Raw genomic sequence first — 16,228 nt, 5'->3', positions numbered from 1 at the left:
TACTCGTGTGCATCTAAATAATCCCTCTAATTTCTTTTCAGTTCTATTTACGTCTTTAAGTGTCAGCAATGAGGGTTATCAAAACAAACTAAAACTTTAGTAACTGGCTTTGAAACCAGTATTTTTTTTTTTTAAAGCGGGGATCTCGGTCAACGTTAGAACGGTCTGAACAGCAGATTAGGGCAGCTTCTGGTTTGGAGGAACTGCTGCGAATCACCCACTTCGAGGACTGGAAGCTGTGGAGATGCCGACTGAAGCTCAAAAGTTTGACCAACACAGACTCTCGCTCCACATCCCATCGGGCCACCAGGTTTGCGGCAACTTTCTATGACATTGAGACCCTAAAAGGTAGGTGTGCACCTGCGCATGCACGCATGTAAGTGTGTATGCATGCACGCGTGCGTGTGCGTGTAAGCCAGTTCTCACTCTTTGTCAGCTACCAACCAGGCAGCAGCTTCTTCCAGAGGTTTCAGGAGGGCAGGCACATGTCCAGGAGAAGAAAAGGGTGTCTTTAACTTCATAGCCTGGGTGTTAGCAAAGAATCCTGGTTTGCTGTGTTTATAGAGAAATATGTTCAATATGATTTTGAGATCTAAAACTGACACAAAAGAACACTTCAGAATTCAGAAATATATTGAACTCAGAGATACGAATGTAAAACAAACCCAGAAAGACCATTCTTAATAGAAAAAAAAATCATTGAGTTACTTGAAAACATAAAATGACGTAGGGGTTTGGCAGCAAGGAGCATTCTACTGCCATACCTACATGAATAAAAACCAATAGATTAGGCATGGCTTTTTAAAATTTTTATTTATCTATTTATTTATTACTAACATATAATGTATTATTTGACCCAGGAGTACAGGTCTGTGAATCGTCAGGTTTACACACTTCACAGCACTCACCATAGCACACACCTTCCCCAATGTCCATCACCCAACCACCCTCTCCATACCCGTCTCACCCCGGCAACCCTCAGTTTGTTTTGTCAGATTAAGAGTCTCTTATGGTTTGTCTCCCTCCCTGATCCCACTTATTTCATTTTTTCCCTCCCTTCCCCCCACAACCCCTCCGCCCTGCCTCTCAAATTCCTCATATCGAGAGATCATATGGTAGTTGTCTTTCTCTGATTGACTTACTTTGCTCAGCATAATACCCTCTAGTTCCATCCACGTCGTTGCAAATGGCAAGATTTCGGGGGTTTTGAATGCTGCATAGTATCCCATTGTATATATATATACACCACATCTTCTTTATCCATTCATCTGTTGATGGACATCTAGGTTCTTTCCATAGTTTGGCTATTGCAGACATTACTGCTATAAACATTCTGGTACACGTGCCCCTTCGGATTACTACATTTGTATCTTCAGGGTAAATACCCAGTAGTGTGATAGGCATGGATTTTTTATTTCTTCAAAATTCTGTAATTTTTCTTTTTTTAGTAACAATGAAAAGTAGAAGTTGGAAGCTGAGTTGTAATATCGCATATGGCGTTTCCTTGGTGATAGAGGTGGGGAATCCACTAGACAAAAGAATCCAAACCCCAGATAGGAAATAACCTAACTTGAAACAAGGGGGATGATTGTTCCCTAGTAAGGGTATGGAGGTTCTTCATAAGAAAACCATCATCGTATATGTACTGTGCCATAATTAATGAAGCTTGCCAAGCACAGTGGTTTGGCTTCTGATAAGCATTTAACTTTTGGGATGATTTAGCAACACAACACAAGAAGCCACTGTGGCGTTGTTGATCTAGCATCTGAGACCCGATTACTATATGATTGTCTAGTAATGGATTGCATCTATCACATAATGCAAACTGGCCACTAAGTCAAAATTAGTTTTTGCCTTTTTTCTAGAATTATCCGTCTTTTTTCCATTTGTACAAAGATGACGATGTTGCACAGGCCCCTGTTGTCAGCTGTGGGGAAGGCTGTGTGAGGTTGGGATAAATCCCTTGGCAGCACAGCGGGCAGGAGCGTGAAGAGGATTCTTTGCACTCGTGTGTGTGACTGTGTGTCTGAGTGAGCTGAGATAGTTGGCACTTGGGCCTAGAACCCACTTTAGCTGGAGGTTTTGAAGCTCTAGTTGTTTCTGTGTGGTGAACTGGCATGGACTTCATGGAAACAAAGGGGTCAGACCTCACCTGGAGATCCAAGGCCTTAACCAGATTGCCTATCTGAAAGTCCAAGGTGAGCCTGGAGACACTGTGACAATAGAGAGAGACAAGCATTTACCATACACCAAAGACAAGGTGATTTAAAAAAAAGCCAGCTGGGGCGCCTGGGTGGCTCAGTGGCTTAAAGCCTCTGCCTTCGGCTCAGGTCGTGATCCCAGGGTCCTGGGATCGAGCCCCACATCGGACTCTCTGCTCAGCGGGGAGCCTGATTCCTCCCCTCTTTCTGCCTGCCTCTCTGCCTACTTGTGATCTCTGTCTATCAAATAAGTAAATAAAATCTTTAAAAAAAAAAGCCAGTGACATTGGCATTCTCTAAGGAGGAAACCTTAAAAATAATAATAAAAAGTTTTTAAAGATTTTATTTGTTTATTTGAGAGAGAGAGAAAGAGAGTGAGAGAGCATGAGTTGGGGGAGGTGCAAAGGGAGTAGAAGGAGGACCCCCCCAACCACTGAGCAGGGAACCCCAATGAGGGGCTCAATCCCAGGACCTTGAGATTGTGACCTTGAGCTGAAGGCAGATGCTTAACAGACTGAACCACCCAGGCACCCAAAAATATTTTTTAAAGAACATAAAAATATGGAATTTTGCCAACTCTAATTAAAACATCTCTTATTACATGGAGGATCATCTGAAGTGATTTACTAAGTTAGAAGCAGTAAATAATCAAATCGATGTGTTACACCAATGGTAATAGGTTATGATCCACCCCACGGATTTGGGGGTTTTTCCTTGAGACTGAGCAGTCGTGCTGGGCAATGGGAAAGAATAGTGGCATTAGACATAATTCCACACAATTTTGATTCCAGTCTTACCACTCCAACTTTCAAAACTTAGTTTTACAAAAAATCCAATGGAAAGCAACATTTAAGTAGACTTTTAAACAAAGAATGTTTTCATAAGTTGACAACTTGTTTTTCCCAGGATTCATGATTAAAAACTGTGAATTAAGTAATATTCATATTCATACCTAATGGGGTAATTTATCTCTCATGGTTATAGCCTTTAGGCTCTTTCTATAAATATTCATAATTGGAAATTTAAAAGGGTCTCTTGGGTTAGAAGATTTTATGATGAAAAAACAAAGTTAAGGTAAATTGTGTAGTGTATACAACATTTCTGAGGCAGCCAAACATCTTGTTTTTTGTGTTTTCAGTGACCAAAGGAGCAACTTCTAAGGAGTACTAAGATGTGCGGCGGGGGGGGAGATAAAGATATGGAAAGGTGCTTTAAGGGAATAATTTAGACACTGGGGTCAAATATCCAACAATAACGTATCTGTGTACTTTGAGCAGAAGTTCTCTTTGGCCCTTCTAGTGGAAATTGTTCACATCTGTGGGAACTCAGAATAATGTGGGAAGAGACCAGTACAAACTTGAAGATGGGGTGAAAATGGAGAACAGTTTATCTGTTGCTGTATAACACATTACCCTCAAACTTAGCTGTTTGAAACACATTTTTTATGTTACAATTTCTGTTTAGAAATATAGACATGGCCTACCCGGGTGTCTCTCCTTCAGGATCTCTCCAAAGGTCGCAGGCAAGGTGTCATCTTGGGCTGCAGGTGGCTTCTCATGGCTTAATCGGGGCAGGACGTGCTTCCCAGTTTACTCAGAGGGTGTTGGCAGGACTCAGTTCCTCACAGGCTGTTGAACTGAGGGCCCCAGTTCCACACAGGGCGGTTGGCCAGAGTCCGCTCTCAGTTCCTTGCCATGTGAACCTTTGCAACATGGCGGCTTGCTTCATCAGAGCCCATAAGTTGACAAGGCAAGAGAAAGAGTGTGCCAGCAAGAGAGAGAGACTGCTACCAAGACAGAAGTCACATCTTTTTTAACCTAAGCATGGAAGTGGCATCCCATCACTTTTCCTGTATTCTCTCGTAAGAATCAAGTCATTAGGCCCAGTCCATACAGAGGAGGGGATTGTACAAAGGTGTGAACCCCAGGAGGTAGGTATCATTGGGAGTCGGTTTAAAAGCTTCCTACCACAGGAGGTTTTCACCACCTTATCCAACATATAATAAACTCTACAGTTGTATGACAAGCTAAAAGAAAATCTTTAAAATTGTCTTTAACATAAAATTGAATATTTCCCAAAAACATCTGTAGAAAGCCTCTAAAGCTCTGAGTATCAAAGTGTCAGAATCTAATTTTTAAAAATAAATGATGAGAGAAAAGCAAGTCCTGTTTTACCAGAAAGTAGGTAATCTTTTTTTATTATTATTAGCATGTATTATTTGTTTCAGGGGTACAGGTCTGTGAATCATAAGTATTACACAATTCACAGCATTCACCATAGCACATACCCTCCCCAGTGTCCATCACCCAGCCACCTCTCCCTCCCACCCCTCTCCTCTCCTGCAACTCTCAGTTTGTTTCCTGAGATTAAGAGTCTCTTATGATTTGTCTCCCTCTCTGGTTTTGTCTTGTTTCATTTTTCCCTCCCTTCCCCCATGATCCTCTGTCTTGTTTCTCAAATTCCTCATATCAGTAAGATCATATGATAGTTGTCTTTCTCCGATTGACTTATTTCACTAAGCATGATACCCTCTAGTTCCATTCACGTTGTCTCAAATGGCAAGATTTCATTTCTTTTGATGGCTGCATAGTATTCCATTGTGTATATATACCACATCTTCTTTATCCATTCATCTCTTGATGGACATCTAGGTTCTTTCCATACTTTGGCTATTGTAGACATTGTTGCTATAAACATTCGGGTGCACGTGCCCCTTCAGATCACTACGTTTGTATCTTTAGGGTAAATACCTAGTAGTGCAATTGCTGGGTCATAGGGTAGTTCTATTTTCAACACTTTGAGGAACCTCCATGCTGTTTTCCAGAGTGGTTGCACCAGCTTGCATTCCCACCAACAGTGTAGGAGGGTTCCCCTTTCTCTGCAGCCTCACCAGCATCTCTCATTTCCTGACTTGTTGATTTTAGCCATTCTGACTGGTGTGAGGTGATATCTCATTGTGGTTTTGATTTGTGTTTCCCTGATGCCGAGTGATGTGGAGCACTTTTTCATGTGTCTGTTGGCCATCTGAATGTCTTCTTTGCAGAAATGTCTGTTCATGTCCTCTGCCCATTTCTTGATTGGATTGTTTGTTCTTTGGGTGTTGAATTTGCTAAGTTCCTTATAGATTTTGGATACTAGCCCTTTATCTGATATGTCATTTGCAAATATCTTCTCCCATTCTGTCAGTTGTCTTTTGGTTTTGTTAACTGTTTCCTTTGCTGGGCAAAAGCTTTTGAGCTTGATGAAATCCCAATAGTTCATTTTTGCCCTTGCTTCCCTTGCCTTTGCCAATGTTCCTAGGAAGATGTTGCTGCGGCTGAGGTCAAAGAGGTTGCTGCCTGTGTTCTCCTCAAGGATTTTGATGGATTCCTTTCTCACATTGAGGTCCTTCATCCATTTTGAGTCTATTTTCATGTGTGGTGTAAGGAAGTGGTCCAATTTCATTTTTCTGCATGTGGCTGTCCAATTTTCCCAGCACCATTTATTGAAGAGGCTGTCTTTTTTCCATTGGACATTCTTTCCTGCTTTGTCGAAGATTAGTTGACCATAGAGTTGAGGGTCTATTTCTGGGCTCTCTATTCTGTTCCATTGCTCTATGTGTCTGTTTTTGTGCCAGTACCATGCTGTCTTGATGATGACAGCTTTGTAATAGAGCTTGAAGTCCGGAATTGTGATGCCACCAACTTTGGCTTTCTTTTTCAATATTCCTTTGGCTATTCGAGGTCTTTTCTGGTTCCATATAAATTTTAGGATTATCTGTTCCATTTCTTTGAAAAAAATGGATGGTATTTTGATAGGGATTGCATTAAATGTGTAGATTGTTTTAGGTAGCATGGACATTTTCACAATATTTATTCTTCCAATCCAGGAGCATGGAACATTTTTCCATTTCTTTGTGTCTTCCTCAATTTCTTTCATGAGTACTTTATAGTTTTCTGAGTATAGATTCTTAGCCTCTTTGGTTAGGTTTATTCCTAGGTATCTTATAGTTTTGTGTGCAATTGTAAATGGGATTGACTCCTTAATTTCTCTTTCTTCTGTCTTGTTGTTGGTGTACAGAAATGCAACTGATTTCTGTGCATTGATTTTATATCCTGACACTTTACTGAATTCCTGTACAAGTTCTAGCACTTTTGGAGTGGAGGCTTTTGGGTTTTCCACATATAGTATCATATCATCTGCAAAGACTGATAGTTTGACTTCTTCTTTGCTGATTTGGACGCCTTTAATTTCTTTTTGTTGTCTGATTGCTGAGGCTAGGACTTCTAGTACTATGTTGAATAGCAGTGGTGATAATGGACATCCCTGCCATGTTCCTGACCTTAACAGAAAAGCTTTCAGTTTTTCTCCACTGAGAATGATATCTGCGGTGGGTTTTTCATAGATGGCTTTGATAATATTGAGGTATGTGCCCTCTATCCCTACAGTTTGAAGAGTTTTGATCAGGAAGGGATGCTGTACTTTGTCAAATGCTTTTTCAGCATCTACTGAGAGTATCATATGGTTCTTGTTCTTTCTTTTATTAATGTGTTGTATCACATTGATTGATTTGCGGATGTTGAACCAACCTTGCAGTCCTGGAATAAATCCCACTTGGTCGTGGTGAATAATCCATTTAATGTACTGTTGAATCCTATTGGCTAGTATTTTGGTGAGAATTTTTGCATCTGTGTTCATCAAAGATATTGGTCTATAGTTCTCTTTTTTGGTGGGATCCTTGTCTGGTTTTGGGATCAAGGTGATGCTGGCCTCATAAAATGAGTTTGGAAGTTTTCCTTCCATTTCTATTTTTTGGAACACTTTCAGGAGAATAGGAATTAGTTCTTCTTTAAATGTTTGGTAGAATTCCCCTGGGAAGCCATCTGGCCCTGGGATTTTGTTTGTTTGGAGATTTTTGATGACTGTTTCAATCTCCTTACTGGTTATGGGCCTGTTCAGGTTTTCTATTTCTTCCTGGTTCAGTTGTGGTAGTTTATATGTCTCTAGGAATGCATCCGTTTCTTCCAGATTGTCAAATTTGTTGGCATAGAGTTGCTCATAGTATGTTCTTATAATTGTCTGTATTTCTTTGGTGTTAGTTGTGATCTCTCCTCTTTCACTCATGATTTTATTTATTTGGGTCCTTTCTCTTTTCTTTTTGATAAGTCTGGCCAGGGGTTTATCAATCTTATTGATTCTTTCAAAGAACCAGCTCCTAGTTTCATTGATTTTTTTTCTATTGTTTTTTTGATTTCTATTTCATTGATTTCTGCTCTGATCTTTATGATTTCTCTTCTCCTGCTGGGTTTAGGCTTTCTTTGTTGTTCTTTCTCCAGCTCCTTTAGGTGTAGGGTTAGGTTGTGTACTTGAGACCTTTCTTGTTTCTTGAGAAAGGCTTGTACCACTATATATTTTCTTCTCAGGACTGCCTTTGCTGTGTCCCACAGATTTTGAACCATTGTGTTTTCATTATCATTTGTTTCCATGAATTTTTTCAATTCTTCTTTAATTTCCTGGTTGACCCATTCATTTTTTAGAAGGATGCTGTTTAGTCTCCATGTATTTGGGTTCTTTTCAGCTTTCCTCTTGTGATTGAGTTCTAGCTTCAGAGCATTGTGGTCTGAAAATATGCAGGGAATGATCCTAATCTTTTGATATCGGTTGAGACCTGATTTGTGACCCAGGATGTGGTCTATTCTGGAGAATGTTCCATGTTCCCTAGAGAAGAATGTGTATTCTGTTGCTTTCCTCAAGGATTTTGACAGATTCCTGTCTCACATTGAGGTCTTTCATCCATTTGAGTCCATTTTTTTGTGTGGTATAAGGAAATGGTCCCGTTTCATTCTTGTGCATGTGGCTGTCCAATTTTTCCCAGCACCATTTGTTGAAGAGACTGTCTTTTCCCTCACTGGATATTCTTTCCTGCTCTGTCAAGGATTGGTTGACCACAGAGTTGAGGGTCCATTTCTGGGTTCTCTGTTCTGTTCCATGGATCTATACTGTCTTGGTGTTTACAGCTTTGTAATAGAGCTTGAAGTCCAGAATTGTGATGCCACCAGCTTTGGATTTCTTTTTCAACAATTCTCTGTCTACTCAGGGTCTTTTATGGTTCTATACAAATTTTAGGATTATTTGTTCCATTTCTTTGGAAAAAAGTTGATGGTATTTTGATAGGGATCGCATTAATGTGTAGATTGCTCTAGGTAGCATAGACATTTTCACAATATTTGTTTTTTCAATCCATGAGCATGGAACGTTTTTCCATTTCTTTGTGTCTTCCTCAATTTATTTCATAAGTACTTTATAGTTTTCTGAGTACAGATTCTTTGCCTCTTTGGTTGGGTTTATTCCTAGGTATCTTATGGTTTTGGGTGCAGTTGTAAATGGGATAGACTCCTCAATTTCTGTTTCTTCTGTCTTGTTATTGGTGTATAGAAATGCAAGTGATTTCTGTGCATTGATTTTATATCCTGACACTTTACTGAATTCCTGTATGACTTCTAGCAGTTTTGGGGTGGAGTCTTTTGGGTTTTCCATAAAACACATCATTTCATCTATAAAAAGTGGGATTTTGACTTCTTCTTTGCCGATTCAGATGCCTTTTATTTCTTTTTGTTGTCTGATTGCCGAGACGAGGCCCTCTAGTACTATAGTAGGTAATATTTTTATTCCCAGAGGCTTGTCTCTTTTTCCTGTTTCTTTCATATTTACTAGAATGGCCAGAATATTGGCCCTGCCATCAAAAGGAACTGGCCTATTCAATTATTTACTTAAACATTGGTATTAGGCACTCGCCCATGAAAAAAACCCCACTCGAGGAAAGATTAGTTCCACTTAAATTCCCATTCATGTAACTGACCCACTTTGAATCCTACCGTGGTTACTAAAACTACCAACAGAAATTATTTCTTGACAGTGTGAAGACCTAACCACACCTGACTTCTAGTGGAAGTTAAGCTATCCACCTGTGTCCTTAAATTGCTTAACAAATGCCACTTACACGTTATTTCTCTGCATGCTTCTGTTTACTTCCTTACTAGGCAGCTTTTCCAGAGGTACCCAGTGTAGTTTTTTTTTTAATTTTTTCTTTAAGATTTTATTTATTTGACAGAGAGAGAGATCAGAAGTAGGCAGAGAGGCAGGCAGAGAGAGAGAGGGAAGCAGGCTCCCCGCTGAGCAGAGAGGCCGATGCGGGGCTCGATTCCAGGACCCTGGGATCATGACTTGAGCCAAAGGCAGTGGCTTTAACCCACTGAGCCACCCAGGCGCCCCCCCCCCCAGTGTAGTTTTATACCAGAGACGGTGTTCTTCACCAGAGAAGGTATTGTATATGTGAGAAGGAGCACAGACTTTGGTTTTGATTTTTCTGAAAACAGTCTTTCTTTAGGGGATGGACAGAAAATATCCATCTCATAAGATAATCACCCTGCACACGTGAACATGACGGTGTGCAGCCTGACCTTGGCGCATGCTGGCCTGTCAAGGCCATTCCCGGGGCTGGCTCCCAGGAGCTTCCTCTCCGCAGTTATAGATGAGGAATGGCAGCGGACTCAGTGCAGCCCTCGAGAGACGTGCGTGGAGGTGGCCAGCGAGCTCGGGAGGAGCACCGACACCTTCTTCAAGCCGCCCTGTGTCAGCGTGTTCCGGTGCGGCGGCTGCTGCAATGAAGAGAGCCTCGTCTGTATGAACACGAGCACCTCCTACGTTTCCAAGCAGGTAGGAAGGCATTTGCCGGTGTGACCCTTACGAAGCCCCGAGGACAGGCGTGCTGACAGCTACAGCGAGGGGGCAGAGCTGGGACTCTAATCCAGGCCTGTGGGACTGCATGGCCTGAACGGCTTATCAGCTCCTGTCTCTCTGATGCTCTAATGTCAAGAATCAGAAAATCACATGGGAGTTCACTAGAACAGACGATAAAAGGAATGAAGACATCCACACTGCCTTGTGTATCCGTTGGGGGCTGTGTTGTTCAAGGGGAGCAACTGAGAGGAGTTGGGTAGGTGGTGTGGGCAGGGATATGGGAAGGAGGAAGGTGCTAGCAAGAGCGGGGAACTCTTGCGATCCTTGGGCTCAAGAGGCTAGGGGCTGGAGCAGTTCAGGAGCCCAGAGAGAAAGGGCAGAAGAGGGCTGCTAGACTGGTTGGAGGAGTGGCAGCAAGAATTTGGGGGGTGGGGGAGGGACAAGAGGACCTCTAGATGGAGACGTGGGGGTCAGCATCTTTAGACCCAGAGCCCGGTGGGGAAGGAAGGAGAGAGGGCGGCATCTCTGGAGGGGCAAATTGAGCACACTTAGTGCAAAAGATCTTTGAAAAGTAGTCTGTACCCCATGGAAGAAATCCTTCTTCTCTCTCCATCTTGTAAAGTCTCTTTTGCCCAGTAGGTAAGTTTTTCTTTCTATCACTACCATATTGTTGTCAGGTGTAAGAAATGTTGCATTGAAGAGCAGTAATAACAAACGTCGGAAAAGACATTAACAGGCTGTAAGTCTGACCACATTCTGTTTAGTTCTGTGTCACACATTCCTCATGCATGTTCATGCATTCATCCACTTGGTCACATTCCCGATACCATATAGTCTCTCTTTGTGAAAAAGGTAGAATAATAAAATGACATATGCAATGAATATTATCCACGGCAGGAAATTATGTTTTTTAAGAAAAATTTTTAGGGGCGCCTGGGTGGCTCAGTGGGTTAAGCCTCTGCCTTTGGCTCAGGTCATGATCTCGGGGTCCTGGGATCGAGCCCCACATTGGGCTCTCTGCTCAGCAGGGAGCCTGCTTCCCCCTCTCTCTGCCTGCCTCCCTGCCTACTTGTGATCTCTCTCTCCATCAAATAAATAAAATATTTAAAAAAGAAAAGAAATTTTTTAAGAGAGGGCACGAGGAAGGGGAAGGACAGAGGGAGAGGGAGACAGAGAGTCTCCAGCAGACTCCACATCCAGTGCGGCAACCAGTGCGGGGCTGGATCTCAGGACCATGAGATCATGACCTGAGCGGAAATCAAGAGTCAGATGCTTAACCAACTGAGCTACCCAGCATCCCCCCCTTTTTTTAGAGGAATTTTTCTTATTGGTAGAAAGAATGGAATGCTGATTTGATAATAGTTGAAATTATCCTTAATTTTGTTCCCCCTACCTCCTAAAATATTCTACAAACTGTTTAGTTTTTTCCCCCAATTCTTTTTTTTTAAATATTTTATTTATTTGACAGAGAGAAATCACAACTAGGCAGAGAGGCAGGCAGAGAGAGAGGAGGAAGCAGGCTCTCTGTGGAGCAGAGAGCCCAATGCGGGGCTCGATCCCAGGACCCTGGGATCATGACCCAAGCCGAAGGCAGAGGCTTTAACCCACTGAGCCACCCAGGCACCTCTCCCCAAATTCTTTTAGAGAATCTTGGAACTTGTAAAAAATTTGACTTCTCACTCTTTGACAATCAGGGGGAAAGTGATGTAAGTATGGCTAAGCACCAACTGTCAGTAGAAACAAGCTTGCATAACATAAGAGGCTTTGGTTCATGACCATGTTATTCTCTAAAGCATAGCTGAAAAATTTCACAAGGATATGAAGTTTATGCAAAGTAAACACTCTAAAAACGCTTTCTTACTTAGACTCATAGAGGGTCCAACACATATCAAAAGGTAAGAATAAACAAAACTTTAATGGATTGTTTCCACTTAATAGAGAGTTGAGTACTTTATTTTGACTGTTGTACTCAACAAATAATTAGTTTTAAAGAATGTACTTAAGTGTAAGTCTACAGAAGTTTTCTGTTCCAAATATGCACACTTGAACATTTTAATAGTGGCTTAAAAAAACTACCTTCACCCCAAAGTAATGGACTGTTTGATGAAATACATCTTTGAAACTAAGTGAATAAATGAATACTCTGCGTAGTTAGGACTACGTGGAATGGGGACTGATTGAACAGAACACTGAAATCAAGTTCAAATTTATCCAGACACCCTAGAACCAGTCTAAAAACAAAGTAATTGACATTTCTCTGAATTCTACTTGGCAGGATCCCATCTTGCTTCTTCGGGTCACAGACATTCTGTTCCAAAAAGTCATATTCCTTTTTTTTTAAGCTTTTATTTATTTATTTGACAGAGTGATACACAGCGAGAGAGGGAACACAAGCAGAGGGAGTGGAAGAGGGAGAAGCAGGCCTCCCACCAAGCAGTGAGCCCAACGCAGAGCTCGATCCCAGGACCCCGGGATCATGACCTGAGCTGAAGGCAGATGCTTAATGAGTGAGCCACCCAGGTGCCCCAGTAAGGCATATCCTTAAGAGTATCACCTCTGGCTCTGGAGCAGACTGTCTGAATTCAAATCCCTACTCTTCCAATAAATAGTTATGTGGCTTTAGGCACGTTATGTAACCTCTCTGTACATCTGTTTTTTCACCCATAGAGTTGGGGGTGGATAAAGAAAAAACCCACCCTATAATGTTGTTATTTTTTTTAAGATTTTATTTATTTATTTGACAGACAGAGATCACAACTAGGCAGAGAGGCAGGCAGAGAGAGAGGAGGAAGCAGGCTCCCCACTGAGCAGAGAGCCTGATGCGGGACTCAATCCCAGGACCCTGAGATCATGACCTGAACCGAAGGCAGAGGTTTTAACCCACTGAGCCACTCAGGCGCCCCCTATAATGTTGTTATAAGGGGTAAATGAATGAATATAAAATAGGACCTGGCATATAGAAACCTAAAAAGAATGCTATTCATGTTACCTATAGTATCTGGTTGGGCATGGTGATCTTGTATCAGCCAGTTATTACTGGGTAATTCTGTATAATATACACCCTAAAATGTGGTTTCAAATGATAGTAACTTATTCTTACACATGTATTCAAAGATCAGTTAGTTTGGAGTGGGCTTGACTCTGGGCTACAAGTTAAGTGCAGGTCTGTTCCCTGAGTCTCTCATCCCTTGGCCCAGCACACCTGACAAATCACGCTCTTCTCATGGCCACAGCATACGCAGGAGAAAATGAGCCCACAAAGCACACACAGTTCAAGTTCGTAGTTGTGTCATGTCTGCTAGCATCCTGTTGTCCAAAGGAAGTCTCATAGCCACATCCAAAGTCAACGAACAGGGAACTGTTCCTTCAGTGGAGATGGTATGAGAAAGGATAAGTAAACAGTTTTGGAGAATAGTCTATTCACCATGGTCTCAAACGTCATAGCTATAATTTCACTCAGTCTGTATAATTTACACTCAAATTTAAGACAGGAGCAGACTCCAACAGTGCTTTTTACAGGGGTACCAGTGACACCAAAAAGTTAAGAGACTTGGTCAGGCTTAAATACTTGTTGAAGTTGCATAAGCCCATTGTCCTGATTCCCAGCCCAGCATCCTTTCCATCAGGCCAGACTTACCCTTATTAGTTCCGTTGCTAATGGACAGCTTTGCCAAAGTCACTCCCATAAAGGACAAAGGCAAAAATGCAGACTATAGAAATTATTATCTAAAAATTATATATGTGTTGTGGTTCTTTCTCTCTTCTAGCTGTTTGAGATATCAGTGCCTTTGACTTCCGTACCTGAATTAGTGCCTGTTAAAGTTGCCAACCATACAGGTTGTAAGTGCTTGCCAACGGCTCCCCGCCATCCATACACTATTATCAGAAGATCCATCCAGATCCCGGAAGAAGATCAGTAAGCCCTTCTTGTATTCAGTTATGCTTGTTCTTGAGTTTGCTAAAGCTGTGTGTGGAGAATTCTTCCTTAATTAGGTGTTAGATGGATATTGCATTAGGACCAAAAAGCTCAGTGGTTATGAACTTACCCATCTACTTACAGACACCTTTGCTCTTTTTTAAAATAATTTTTAGGAGCACCTGGCTGCCTCAGTGGGTTAAGGCCTCTGCCTTTAGTTCAGGTTATGATCCCAGGGTCTTGGGATTGAGTCCTGCGTTGGGCTCTCTGCTCAGCAGGGAACCTGCTTCCCTTTCTATCTCTCTGCCTACTTGTGATCTCTTTCTGTCAAATGAATAAATAAAATCTCTTAAAAATAATAATTTTTGAACTATTTTAAATCAAATTCAATTATTTTAAATAATTAAAAAATAATTAAAATAATTAAATATTTAAAATAACTTCATTATTGTAATCTTTTAAAAAATAATTCTTATTCTTTCTTTCTTTCTTTTTTTGTTTAAGAGAGAGAGTACATGCCTGCATGTGAGATCAGGGGGTGGGGTAGGGGTCAGAGGGGCAGAGGGAGAGGGAGAGAGCTCATCTCAAGTAGGCTCCATGCCCACACCCGGTGTGGAGCCTGATGCCGGGCTCAATCTTACCACCTGAGATCACGACCTGAGCTGAAATCACAAGTCAGGTATTTAACCAACTGAGCCACCCAGGCACCCCAGACACCTTTTTTTTTTTTTTTAAGATTTATTTATTTTAAAGAGAGAGCGAGCATGGGCAGATGGGGGGTGGAGTAGAGGGAGATGGAGAGAGAAACTCAAACAGACTCCAAGCTGAGCATGGAGCCACATGTGGGGCTTGATCTCATGACACTGATATCACAACCAGAGCCGAAAACAAGAGTCGGAAGCTTAACCAACTGAGCCACCCAGATGCCCTGACACCTTTGATCTTAATGTACATAGTCCAGTGGAATTGTATAATTCTTCTTCAGCCTCAGCTTTGGCACATGTCCCTGTTCCAGAACAAGCATTACATGGAACTCATTTCCGGCTGTCTATCATTTTAAGTCCCCAAATTGGCAGGTGGTGGGAGTTCGGGGAAGGTTCCCAAAGTCCCTGAGAGTGACAAAACTGTCTGCATCTGTGTTTGGTGACTATTCTGACTTTCCTCTTCTGAGTCCCAAATGGAAAAGTCTTATTTTTAATTAAAATGGCTTAAAGTTGATTTGACTTTGAAATTTCTTGAGAGTAGTCTGTATATAGTTCTTTATGAGACAAATTATGACGCCCTGGTGTCCTGAAATCAAAGGTAAGAATCACGGATTTGCGGGGAGGGAGGAGGAAGGAATCCCATAAAGAGAAACCAAGGGTAGATGCCGCTGGATGAAAATCTAAAGTGAGTAAGTTAGGTACTTCGATCTTGCAGAAGTGGAGTAATAAATGTGTTGGATGAGTGGCAAGTAGGACTGAGCTGGTCCTTATGTTAGCTATTACCCTGCCAAGGAGACACTTCTGTCGCTCTCAAGCACAAACGAAAGCTCCTGGGGAAAGAACGCTTATCCTCCTCATGTTCCTGCTGTCCTCGCCAGTGCTCTTATCTCCATTTTATTTTTAAAGTTTTATTTATTTATTTGACAGAGAGCGAGCCTGTGTGCGGGGCAGGAGGAAAAGCAGAAGGAGAGAAAGAACTTTAGGCAAGCACCATGCCCAGCATGGAGCCCCACATGGGGCTTGATCTCATGACCCTGAGATCATGACTTGACCCCCAAATCCAGAGTCAGATACCCAACCAACTACGCCAACCAGTTGCCCCTTATCTCCATCTTAAAGAAGAAAGTGTTTTAGAGCTGCGACAGCTAATTTGCACAGTTTTAACAGCAGCCTTCTTAAAAAGATTGTAACTGTCCAAAATTACAGTTTAGTTTCCAAATAGAGTATTTGTGCTTACAGATTTGCTGTCTAATAACAAGCAGTTCATAAATATGGATTAAGCTCCTTAAAAACCTTAACTGTTCTCCCCTCAGAAATGTATTCAGTCTTTTTAAAAAAATGCCACAAAGGTGTAATTACCCTTGAAAGATTTTAAATGTAGTTTATTGTTTTCTTTTCCTAGCTGCTCCCATTCTAAGAAACTCTGTCCTATTGACATGCTGTGGGACAGCGACAAATGCAAATGTGTTTTACAGGAGGAGAATCCACTCGTTGGAATGGAAGGTAATGATGACAGTAAGGAAATAATAAGAGTAATAATAAAAATAACAATTGTAACTCACATCTACCGAGTGCTTACAATGACCAGGCAATGTTGTAAGCCTTTTCGATGTATTAACTCATTTGATCCTCGCAACAATCCATAATGTACTATTATTTTTTTAAGATTTTGTTTATTTATTTGTCAG

At 41.5% G+C, this 16,228-nt stretch overlaps 1 protein-coding gene across 1 annotated transcript in view; it reads left to right on the top strand.

Annotated features, from left to right (window-relative positions):
• Positions 1–16,228, top strand: part of VEGFD (vascular endothelial growth factor D) — a 40,802-nt gene that overhangs the window by 17,796 nt on the left and 6,778 nt on the right. The window contains exons 2-5 of the mRNA XM_045996091.1: positions 138–348; positions 9,706–9,896; positions 13,688–13,836; positions 15,943–16,043. Of these exons, the coding sequence (XP_045852047.1) occupies positions 138–348; positions 9,706–9,896; positions 13,688–13,836; positions 15,943–16,043 (652 nt within the window). The remainder of the gene's footprint in view (positions 1–137; positions 349–9,705; positions 9,897–13,687; positions 13,837–15,942; positions 16,044–16,228) is intronic.

The sequence above is a fragment of the Meles meles genome, chromosome X (genome assembly GCF_922984935.1).
Source record: "Meles meles chromosome X, mMelMel3.1 paternal haplotype, whole genome shotgun sequence".
Taxonomy (NCBI): Eukaryota; Metazoa; Chordata; class Mammalia; order Carnivora; family Mustelidae; genus Meles; species Meles meles.
This window is presented reverse-complemented; position numbering and strand designations above follow the sequence as displayed.